This window comes from Ochotona curzoniae, unplaced genomic scaffold (assembly GCF_017591425.1).
Source record: "Ochotona curzoniae isolate NIBS_2020 unplaced genomic scaffold, NIBS_Ocur_1.0 contig_3819, whole genome shotgun sequence".
In the NCBI taxonomy this organism is placed as follows: Eukaryota; Metazoa; Chordata; class Mammalia; order Lagomorpha; family Ochotonidae; genus Ochotona; species Ochotona curzoniae.
Window position 1 is genome coordinate 11,163,140 of NW_024466004.1, and position 12,014 is coordinate 11,175,153.

Sequence of the window (12,014 nt, forward strand, 5' to 3'; positions counted from 1 at the left end):
CCCACATGGGTGCTAGTTCATGTCCAGGCTGCTCCTCTAATGCAGCTCACTGATAACAGCCTGGACAAGCATCAAAGGATGGCTCAATACTTGGGACCTACCCAACTAGTCCTGGCTTAGGCCTGGCCCAGGCCTAGCTATTGCAACTATCTTGGTAGTGAACCAGCACATCGAAGATCCTTCTCTTTCCCCCGTCTCCCTGTAGCTCTTTCAAATGCCAGAGTGTTGTTGTGAAGCATAAATGGGAAATGACTTTGTGAAATGTATATTGCAATGACTGGCATAGGGGAAGCATCTGCAAATATTACCTGATCTCTATTTTCATCATTTTTGGTAATTAATGCATTAGCAGAACTGAAAATAGCTAAGGTATGAATTTCATTTACAGCTGATCTCTATCACACCTTCAATGTGAATTGTTACTAAAAAAAGTTTATAGGTCATTAAAATCCTACAGATGTATTTCCATCTTTTGACATACTGTTCTGCAATGTCATATTTTAAATGGAAACGATAATATAATATATATCTCAAATAACAGCAGAAATAATAAGAATAGCTGCATAATATTTTAAAATTAAATCCAACTTCTGAATCTAGGTTCTGCTTAACTAGGTCATTGAATTATATGCGCATAGTAGAAGCTAAAAAAATCATTTTCCTTTTAGCTCACATTAAACATGGGTATGAAAACATAAGCTTAGTGCAAACATTGCTGGAGAACAGATAAGCAATATATTTTAGAAATGAATTCACACTGTTCCTGCATGCGCAAGCTAAATTTTCTCCCAAAGTCTTTGGTTTTTAGACTATGCCAGTGCACCTCCTTGCACTTGAAGAAACAACTAGAGCTAGTAGCTTTAAGAACAGAGTCTACCTTGTAGAGTTTTAATATCTTTTTGTAATTTGCTATTACTCTCATCTATCACCCTTGGCACAACTGTTAAAAAAAAATACAGGCAACTATTGTTTTTGACTAATAAGCTCTTGCAGTGGGGCACCACAGACAAAACTGAAGTCAAAATGAAGTCATCAAGCTGAAATTGAGTTTGCTATTAAACCTTGTAAGAATTTAGGGGAGTGAGGGATTATAGCCACATTTCCCCCCAAGAGATCAATAAGTACCACAGTGAAGTGGTACTTATTTAACCCATGCATCCTTTATTTCTTACAAAAATAACCTGAGAGAATCTTTCCTTAATCAAGTATTTTTCTTTTTTTTTTTTTTTTCCAACTGATAAAATTTTTTATTTCACTTTTGAATTTTTACACTTTTCCTGATTATTCCATGTGAGGTGAAACTAGAACTGTTTAAGAGACAAACACAAATCTAGTACATCAATAATTGGGGAGTTTTCTTTTTTCTTTTTGCTATACTATTTTCACAACCACAGGTGTGCTTGCTAGGCAATATAACCATCACAGAAGCAAACATTAGGCAGAATACTGGTAAGGAAAAAAAAAATCAAAGCAAGAAAGAGCTACCAGATATACAGACAGGCTTGGTTCCACATTCACTACTGCATTTTCAAGCGCCAAAGTATTAACTGCACATTTTTGTTCAGCTGGAAAGGAGAGAATTTTTTTTTTTTTTTGGTTTGTTTTAATCAGTGCATGAGTTTCTTTTCTGATTCCAGCAGATGGACAAACAGAAGGACCTAGAGCTATGTGGAATGTCATAGGTGGATGGGGGGTGCTGTGAGACTGCAGAGCCTGGCTCCTCTGGCCTCCCCAATGCAGCGTCCATGCAACTTCCCTGTACTACCAAGTGGGTCTTTGTTCAAACCTGTCTGAGGACCGAGTCAGAGGTGCAGACAGGAACTACGAAGCGTTATCAGAGCTGGCTGCAATTTGGGGAGAAGTCATGGACACTGAAAAATACTTTGTGGATTCATAGCTTGATATGACTGAGAAATGGAGTCATGCTGGGAATGGAGGAAGACAGGGCTGTGGTGCCGGAAGCTCCTCGGAGCAAGGTTTGGCTCACCATCACCTCTCACCCTCTGCTCATTTGGTATTAAGAAGTGAACAAAAATGAAAAAAAAAAATAGAACTCAGAAAGAATGTAAAAGGAAGCAGAAGGACGGAAGTTAAAGAGGGAGAATAGCAAGGTCAGCAGTCAAGAGAGGTAGGGGAAGAGTGTTTCGATTTCAACATTTAAGTGAGCCCCCAACTGGGAAGACCCCACGGACTGAGGCCTCTTCCAGGGAAAGGCAATCTCTACAGAACAGTATTCCTAATCGTATCATCCAGGGAACAGGTAAGGCCATCCATAGGATACACGGCTTTTTTTTTTTTCTTCTTATTTAGCTAAGTGGTTACAAGGAAAACAGATTCCACCATTTTTCTAAATGACAAATTGGTAACATATTGCTGTAGAAAAATGGGTTTAGTCATAGGAGTACTGGACCCTCTGCAATGTCACAACCCAGTTATTTGCCACAAAGAATTCCAATTCCAGGCTTTGAGTTTCCTCAGAGGATGACACTGTAGATATTTGTGGTCATGAACTTTTGAGACCAAACCAGTCAAGTGTCTATAAACCCTGAACAGGCAGAATTACTGTGAATTACCATCAAATTTGAATGCCAAATGGTGGGTGTCTCCAGCCAGGTTCTGGCATCACAATAAATTTCTACAACTTTCTGTACAACTTTACAATGGAATTGTGTTTGTGATCATTTTGTATCAGATTCAACTCTCCAAAAAGTTATGCATAATTCAGGTCTATTTTTTTTTCTACCAGTAAGAGTTCTGCTAAATTACAAAGCCCCATAATCACAGTGTTCAGTTTTTAAAAATTAAACACACAGTAATCCTGTCAATGTTAATCAAAATCAAAACTTCAGAATGCCGTGGCATTTATGTGACCGATCTGGATTTTAAGATACAAATATCAGTTGTTTATCCCATAGACCATTTTCGCTAGGCTGAGGCTGTGAAAATCGAAGTCGACGTACGATTTCTTCTTTGATCGCACAAGGGGATGTATGTGGGGGGTAGAGTGACACTGAGCAGATCACACAGCACGACACACACTAGTTCTCTCCCTCCCCAGCATCTCCTTCATCTCCCTGATTTTCCGACGTCCACAGAGTGAGATTGTCCCTGAGCAGCTGCATGATCAGGGTGCTGTCTTTGTATGACTCTTCATTCAGTGTATCCAGCTCGGCAATGGCTTCATCAAATGCCGTTTTTGCCAAGCTGCAAGCCTTTTCAGGAGAGTTGAGGATCTCATAATAAAAGACTGAGAAGTTGAGCGCCAGCCCAAGTCGAATTGGGTGTGTGGGCTGCATTTCCTTCTTACTAATTTCAAATGCCTCCTGGTAAGCCTGCTGGGAGTTCGACACGGTGGTTTGCTTATTATCTCCAGATGCCACCTCAGAAAGATATCTAAAATAATCTCCTTTCATTTTCAAGTAGAACACTTTACTTTCTGGTTGTGTAGCATTGAGAATAAGGTATTTATCCAACAGTTCCAGAACATCATTGCAGATGTCCTGCAGCTCCGCCTCGATCTTTTCACGGTACTCTTTGCCCATCTGCTGCTTCTTCTCGTTCCTCTCAGTCTTCTGTTCAATGCTGGAAATGACTCGCCAGGAAGAACGGCGGGCGCCTACCACGTTCTTGTAGGCAACAGAGAGCAGATTTCTCTCTTCATTGGACAGCTCATGCCCTTGTTCTGTAACCGCCTTCATAGCTGCAGCCATATCATCATAGCGCTCGGCCTGCTCGGCCAGTTTGGCTTTCTGTACCAGCTCACTTTTATCCATGGTAATTCCCGGGGGCTAAGATGCTTCCGAGCGGAGCTCCGCGAGCGGCGACTGCTTCCTTCCCAGGCCTGCGTCTCAGGCGGCGGCAGCAGCAGCAATAGCAGCAGCAAGGGCGGCTGCAGGCACTGCAGAGGCGGCGGCTCCCCGGGCTCCGGAGTCGGCGGCGGCGGCGGCGGCGGAGGCGGTGGCGGCAGCTCCACTTCCGCTCCGGCCACCACTTCCGCTCGGGCTCAAGCGAAATCAAGTATTTTTCTATGCCTTTCTCCATGTCTCTGCTTTACGGGGCAACTGACCTTGAAATAACCAGTCATTTTTTATTCTTCGCTTTTACTTTTCTCAGTCTGTCTATAAAACCAACCTTTTCTACCCAGTACATCCAGAACACTTATTTTATGGAGTGAAATCTAGAATTTCAAATTCAAGCCTGAAATTGGTAGTATGTTTTTTTTTCCTTTAACACAGCCAATTGTAGAATATATAAATAAAGAATCTTAATATTGTTATCTGTAGCTTCAACATCTTTCTTAAACAGGACTCATAGCTTTCTCAGTATCATGAAGTTACAATATACGTCAACATTTCTAGTACAGTGAGTGGCCCAAAAGATTATCTAATTAAACTCAGTTTTTTCCCTGCTAGAGGCAATAACTTAGGTTGAGAAAAGCAGCTAATAGCTGGCAGGCATCCTGGGCCTGGTTAATGCCAAATTCATGTTAACTATACCAATGTGCCAGGAAAGTCACCTATTCTACCTTTTTTTTTTTTTTTTTTTTGGTGATATGTGGGGAACAGACACCAGCATGCCAACAGACAGGGTCTAGGGACCTGTGCACAAGTGTGTGTGGGCCCTGGGTAGGCAGACGAGGCCCCAGGCTGGCATAGCACACCACGAGAGGACCTGCCTTGGGGGGCTGTGGATTGTTTAGTGAAGCAGATCTCGAGATGTGTGGCAGGGAGGATTCCTGAGAGAAAATATTACAGGTGAGCAGTGACTTCTGAGGGGACTTCTACTAACCTGGCTACAGCACGCAAAGCAAGCAAACAAGGGGGCTGAGACTGGCTGGTTTACAGGAAGGAAATTGTAGGATCCTCTGAGGCCAAACCAATACATCCACTCATGTGGAAGATCTGAGCTGGGCCTGTTGGAATCAATCACTGCTTATGGATAAACACAAAAACCATGAGTGGGAAGCCTGTCTGGAAAGACTCAACAACAGTGCTTACCAGTGAGTGTTGGGGCAGGAGTGGATCCTGTGAGGCTGGGCCTTGACATTAAACCAGCTTATAGGAGAACTGGGTTTGGGAACAGATTTGTGGGGATTATGGGCTCAACCCTGTGGGACTGCCATTCCAGCTGGTTTGCTCGAGGGTTGAGGGTGACGGACTAATATAGGCTTGAGAATGGAACTCAACAATGCCCATGGGTACTAGGGTTGGGAACAGGCTGGGCTGGTCCAGGTTGTAGTACCCACAGGCGCACCCAAGAATAGGGTGTGGGGCAGGCTGAGCCACAACATCCAGCAGAGCACACAAAGGCTGACACTAGGGGGCCTGGTAAAGACCTAGTACCCACTGTCACATATGCGATCAGGTCTGGGAGTGGGCCTAGTAGGGAACTTGGGGAACTCCCATTGTTCCCACTGGTGAGCACATGATTGAGGGCTGGATGTTGGTCAGGTCAGGCAGGGCTGATTCACTTGTCAGCAGGTTTGTGGCTTGGTTATGTAGGGGGTGGACCAGACAGGGCCAGGACAAACCACATCACACACACTGGTATGTGAGGGAGCCAGGGATGGGTGTGGGTCATGCTAAGCTATGATAGGTTATCACACCTACGAGTCTGCATAAAAGCTAGGGACGGTGGCAGGCTGGGCAGAGCTAGGCTGCAGCACCCAGCAGCAAGAGTTGGGATTGGGGCAGGCTATGCCAGTCCAGGATTCAGTATCTGATGGCAAAGGCCAAGATATGATGGGTTAAATTGGACTGGATCAGAGCAACCACTGGTATGTATTAGATATGTGGCTTGGAGTGAGCTTGGTCAGGGAGCTAGAGACACCACTTTCGGACTGTGGTTCCCAATAGTGAGCCTGACAGGTGGAATGGGGGTGGTGAACTGGGCTAGACATGACTGCAGTGTCCCTCAGCATGGTGGTGTACTGGGTCTGGGGTGTGCCTAACTGAGCTAGGCTTCAGAACCCATTGGTGCTCACAAGAGCCAGAGTGGGTACAGGACAGGATGGTAAGGTCTCTGTATCCTATGGGAAAGCTGGGTCCTGGTGGTGGACTAGGCATGGCTGGGCTATAGCACCCAACAGTAAGATCCAGAAAAGGTGTGACCTGGTAGGGCAAGGCAGCTGTTCCTGTCAAAACAGGAGGAAAGCTAAGTCAGGCTGGGCCAAGGATCCACTAATGTGTGCAAGATTGCCACTGGGAGGTGATGGACAGAGAAGCTGGGGGAACTCCTGAATCAGGACACAGTCCCTGCAAATGAGCATAAGAACCAAGACTGAGAGCAGCCCAAAGAAAGCCAGGTTACAGTCCCAGATGCATATGTATGGGTCAGTTCTGGGAGTAGGCCAGGCCGAAGCATCCACTGGCAGATGTGAAAACCAGGATGGGTTACAAAGTGGGCTGGGTTAGGCCACAATGCCAGGCAGTTCCCATTACGGTCAGGGCTGGGAGCTGACTGGGCTGGCCTAGGCTGTAGTCCCCACCAGCCTAGTTGGGACTTAGGGAAGACTGGGCTAAGCTAGGCTGCAGCACCCACTGGTAAGTTCTGAACTGACTCATGCCAGTCTGTACAGCAGCATCCACTAGCACACATAAAATCCAGGCTCGGGGGGGGTGATTCAGCAGGGGAGCTTTGGGCAGACCAGACTGGGCAGGAATACAAAGCCCACTGATCTGCATGTGAGATGGGTTAGGGGAAAGCAGGCCGGGCTAGGCGAATATATCTACTGGTACATACATGAGCCAGACTAAGTACAGGCTGTTTGGGTTTGCTGAAGCATTGGCTAGCTGGCAAGTGTTGGGACTAGGGGCAATTCCTATCAGCCTAGATAGTAGAACCACCTAGAAAGTGCAAGATTTGGGGCTGGGAATGCGTCTAGTAGGGAAATTGTGGGCATCTGTCTGACTGGGTTACAACTCCCTCCAGTGAACATGAGAACCAGGGCTAGTTGTGTCTGGCTAGTCAGGTGCTGGCACCACTGGCATGATGAGTGTGGGCTGGAAGGTGGAGTCAGTTCGGTTGAGCTAGGCTCCAACACTCACTGATGCATATGAGTGCTGAATGGAATGTGTGTGTGACAGACTGGACAAGTCTGCTGCATATACTGGCATGTACAGTTACCAAGGGCTTGGGTGGGCCTAGTTGGGGCTGTTGGGGTTCACTCTGATTAAGCTGCAGCTCCCACTGGTATACATGAGGGTGGGTACGTGGTGGGCAGTTAAGCTAGGCTGCAGCATCTGTTATTTTGCATGTGAAGTGGGGCTAGAGATAAAACTGATCAGGTGACTACAGCCACTTATGTGTGTGTAGGCTGACGTGGGTGATAGCCTGAGCTGGATTCCGCACTGATTGGTTCACACAGAAATAAGGTCTGGGGTCACCTCTGGGGAGGTTTTTTGGGGAACCACCCCAATTGGATCACCACACTCAGAACTCCAACCACAGTGAAAATCACAGGATATGTGGTCCCACCGTGGAGTGCATGTGTCAGAACTGGGACTGCTCGGTTGTTGAGGCCTGTGTGGTGGACCACATGCTCAGATGCTCATGGGGACACAACAACCAGTTCATTGAGGCCTGCAGAGGATATCTAGTACAGTGGCAGAAGATGGAAGAAAAAAATGGGACAACTCTTTCCCACACAAGTCTTGACAGTGAATATCTTGCAAATAGAGACTCTAAAGTGGACTGTGTCAGCCAATGAACCTTGGGAGGATTTCCTGAACCTTGGAACGACAAAATCAAGCGCACGTCATAACTTCCAAGCATTTAATCAGTGTCCTCGGAACCCACTCCACATTGGGTACCCTAAGATGATATCAGGTGGCCTTCCCCCATTCCTAGGTATGTGATTAGGCTGCTGGGAGTAGTTCTCTCCCCTTCTGTCTCCACTTTCCCCAGATACCAAAAGGAAAAAGGAAATTGAAGGCAGCTGTCTCATCCATTTATTTTCCCCCACTCCTCAAACCTCCCCACCATTATCAGTTGTCCACAGGGGCATGTATCCCTCTCAACTATGTAAACATCAACAAAAGTAAAATGAATTTATTACATAAAAAACTAAGTTTTTAGCAAATATATATTTGAAAGGTTGAGAAATACAATACCTTCTATTTCGTAATTCACTTCCTGAAAACCCACCAAGCCAGTTTTGAAGTCAAGGCCCTGTAATGCAGTCTGGGTCTCTACCAAGAAGGCATGTACCAACTGCTGAATCACCACCTGCTGTTTCCCCAGGTACCTATTCCCAGAAAACTGGGAGTGGAGCCAGGACTGGAACCAGACACTCCCATCTGGAATGCAGGCATCCCAAGCAGCATATTTCCACGCACACTTTAACAATCATAATTTACTATTAACTTTATCTCATATATTTCAGTAAAGAAGTTAAGAAATACTTACCAAAGAATTATCTTTCTCAGATCTGTATGCTTTTATATCAGGAATACTTTTCTCTAACAGTGTTAGGAACCACTTTTTGGACTTTGACCAGTTTCTGCATAAAGGAAAAATATTTACACGCAGAAATTGATTTAATTGAATGTCAGGCATTTCAAGGGGGAATATCTGTGGATTCAAAGTTTGTAAACACATATCTGCTTTTTCATTTGCATGAAGAATTTCACAAGCACCCTCTTCAAAATTCTTGGTTCTCAAGAACAGCTGTGGGTACAAGGAATAATACTTACGTGGCTTTTGCAAATCAATGCTTAGGTCTCTAGTCAATTGCCATTAAGTGAGAAAACAGGGTTGGAAGTTTTAGTATTATCTTGCTGTGACTGTTATGAGCTGTGAAATAATGAAAGCCCAATCCTAATCACTGGGTTAAATCAGGTAAAGCATATTGGCTTGGATTCAGTAAATCTTTTTCTGACTAGCTTCCATGTATGCTGCTGTGACCTGAAAGCTTAGGATCCCCAAATCTGTATGCTCAAACCCTAATCCTTGAAGTAATAATATTAGGGGGTAGCAGCCCCTAACGAGATGACTAGGCCAAAAGAATGGAGACCTCATAAGCCAGGTGAGTGGGCTTTCCCAAAGGCTTGAAGGAACTGGCCCGTGCCGTTGGCTGCAGGTAACCAGGAAGAGAGCAGCTCCTGAACCCAGCCATGCTGGCACCCTGATCAGGGACTTCCACACTTCAAGAGCTGTAAGAAATAAATGTTTATTCTTCACAAGCTCCCTTAGTCTGTACAATTTTGTTATAGCAACCCAAAAGTAGTAAGACACAGAGGAACTATCAAGAAGTCTAAAAAATGCAGTTACTTGACATGTGAGTCATTTTACAAACATCTGTCCAAGCCAACTGTGAGAAATACATTTTGACCACAGCAACTTTTACCTCAGATAATGAGGGCAATGTTTGCTTTGAAGGAGATAAGTCACACATGATAACTTAGCATAGACTCAAATGCAGCCAATGAATGTGCTGATAATAACTAATAAATGGGACTAAAGGACTCAAAAAGACTATTTGTTTTCCCTTCACTTTTCACTTTTCTGTCTTCATTCATCAAAATGAACCAAAGAAAGGTGCTTCTCTTTCCTTTTGTTTCCCCCTCAATTCACATGCACAGCACAAACAAACCAGGCATAAGAAGCAGTTTCTCAGTCTTAGAAACTACCTCTGTATCTGTTTCGATCAGGGATACGTGAGCAGTGTACAAACTGCTGAAAGCAGCCCAGTCAACGCATTCATGACGCGTCACAACTCCCTACCTTAGGAGGCATTCTGGCATCTGAGACCCATATTCAAAGCCTTGATCAAACACTTCAAACTGCTGACAGAACTCCTTGCTCTTCCTCTTGCTTGTGAAAAACAAACCTTTATTAAAGAGCACGTTCACTGTGACTGGATAAAGAAGCTGCCTACCGAGACAGAAACACACAGAAAGTCAGACCCAAGGTCAAAGAACAGGGATAGAATGCAAAAGAAGGAATTCTTCAGTAGCAACACACCTTTAACAAGCACAACAATAGGTGGCAGATTTCAAAGAGCCACTCTTGAGGAGTTTCAAAATTCAGGAATAGCTGATATTGTGCCCTTACTTATCTGATGACTTAAACATTCTTTCTAAGCAAGTATTTTTTCAAACAGAACTAATTTTATTGAATACCATTCAATAACCATGTACTATTAATTCATAACAGTAACTAAAATAACAGTCCTTACCTTAGGATACCAGATAAAAGTATCACAAGATATTAACGGTAAAGTCAGCCACCAAATTTCCTAATTTCTCATAGCATCCTATAAATTCAGATTATCACACAAGGAAATACAGTATTTCTCAGCAGTCAATATGAACTTCAAAGATTACTAGCATGCTGTAGATTATATCACTAAATACCTACCATTTATCTACTTTCTATTCACCCTTTCTTCCAGATGTCCTTCCCTAGTGTCCCAAAAATATACAAAGATTTGCTTTCCTTTGCAATTTTAAACATGCTTTGGCAAAATTTGGAGAGTTTCTTCATTTATTTATTTATTTATCTATCTATCTATTTATTTATTTATTTATTGCATCCTACAACCGACTCTTTCTGGACCTCTAACAAAAGTTCTGAATATCATTTTGTCCCATTAAGTTGAAACAGTGTTTGTTTTTTTTTAAAGGAACCACTGATCGTTGCCCTTTGCAGTTGAGGATTCCAATAAAATAGAACAGTGTCCAAGGTAATTTTAATTTACCAAATCTCTTTATGCGGTTGGGGAATTTCTCTCATGCTCAGTCCTTAATTCTTACAGAAAACTCCAGAACATAAGTGACTTCCTCCACAACCTTAACCTTTTCTTTTCGGATCAATGATCTAAGAGTTGCTTGTCGCTTAGTTCTAGGGCCAGCATTTGTTTTTGCCTTGGCCACCTTTCAAAGTCTCACAAAGATTTCTTGCATCCTGTCACCCACTCAATAATTCCATTCTTTCCCTGTCCTCTCAATAGTTTTTCCTAATGATCACAAATTGCACTGGTTTATCAAAACTGTGATGGATGCATGACAATTAGACATGGTAAATCCATTTAAAGCATGCACAAATACATGAAATAACTAAAAAGAAATTACTATAAACATTTTGAAATAACCACATTAACTTATTTTCTCATAGGAGTGGTCACCTGAAAACTGCCTGTTAATTAGATTGTAAGGGATTTAAAATTTTTTCCTAATAGTCCAGTTAAGTAGACTTTACTAATAAGTACGATAACTTTGAGGTCTAATAGAAAGGATTCAAAAAAACTTACTCTAAAATTACCAAGACTAACAGATACTAATGCATCTATTTATTTATTTACCTTACTAATTTGTTGAGGTCCATTGTCCCATGAGTGCCCAAATTCTCCAGTTGTTCATGTAATTCTTCAGTTAGTTGTACAGTAAACTCATGTACATTCAAAGTCCCCAATCTTCCTTTCAGCATAATATGGAGTTTTTCATGCAGTGCTAAAAAGATATTTCCTGGAATCGATGCTATAAACAGAGGAAAACTATTTTCAAAATACATAATAACTGCTTGAAGCATATAGTCAATAAACTTACACCACTAGCTGGTTAGGAAGGGCAACAGCCAGAGTCTTCCAACTATATAAAATCACCTCCTGTGGACAGAAATTGATAAAGACTCAATCCACACCTTAACACAGTGAAAATCAGTTGGATAATTCGCCTTAATGGATGATCTATAAGCAGATCATTTAGAGGGCTGATATTTCCAGCACCTTCCTTCTCCAAATGTATATTGCCAATAAACTGAAAACCAATGCTATTTTATCTACTGTTGCACTCTCAAAAGCTATTTTGTCTCCCAAGAAATTCTCTACTACTTTGACACAAGAATATTGATACATCCCAAATTTCTCCTGCTAATTTTTATTTATCTTTCAAAATTATTCTTGAATGCTACTCCCACCAGGTGTTTTGAAAGCTCATGAATAATTCAACCACAACTATTTCCTTGATACATATTAATAATATGCATGCTTCTTTCATGACACACGCTCATGGTTA

The 12,014-nt window shown here is 42.9% G+C and overlaps 2 protein-coding genes across 4 annotated transcripts in view; both read right to left on the reverse strand.

Annotated features, from left to right (window-relative positions):
* LOC121158635 (24-hydroxycholesterol 7-alpha-hydroxylase) overlaps positions 1–12,014 on the reverse strand; it is an 81,659-nt gene that overhangs the window by 55,816 nt on the left and 13,829 nt on the right. Inside the window, exons 3-5 of one of the 3 annotated variants that reach the window (XM_040983499.1) lie at positions 11,303–11,417; positions 9,724–9,873; positions 8,407–8,500 (exon numbers count right to left, since the gene is read on the reverse strand). In XM_040983499.1, the coding sequence (XP_040839433.1) occupies positions 8,407–8,500; positions 9,724–9,873; positions 11,303–11,417 (359 nt within the window). Of the gene's footprint in view, positions 1–8,406; positions 8,501–9,723; positions 9,874–11,302; positions 11,478–12,014 lie in introns of all 3 variants that reach the window. The other 2 variants (XM_040983498.1, XM_040983500.1) reach the window with 2 other exon arrangements.
* LOC121158636 (14-3-3 protein beta/alpha) lies at positions 1,236–3,853 on the reverse strand. The gene has a single exon (XM_040983501.1). The coding sequence runs from the start codon at positions 3,771–3,773 to the stop codon at positions 3,039–3,041; it is 735 nt and encodes a 244-aa protein (XP_040839435.1). The 5' UTR covers positions 3,774–3,853; the 3' UTR covers positions 1,236–3,038.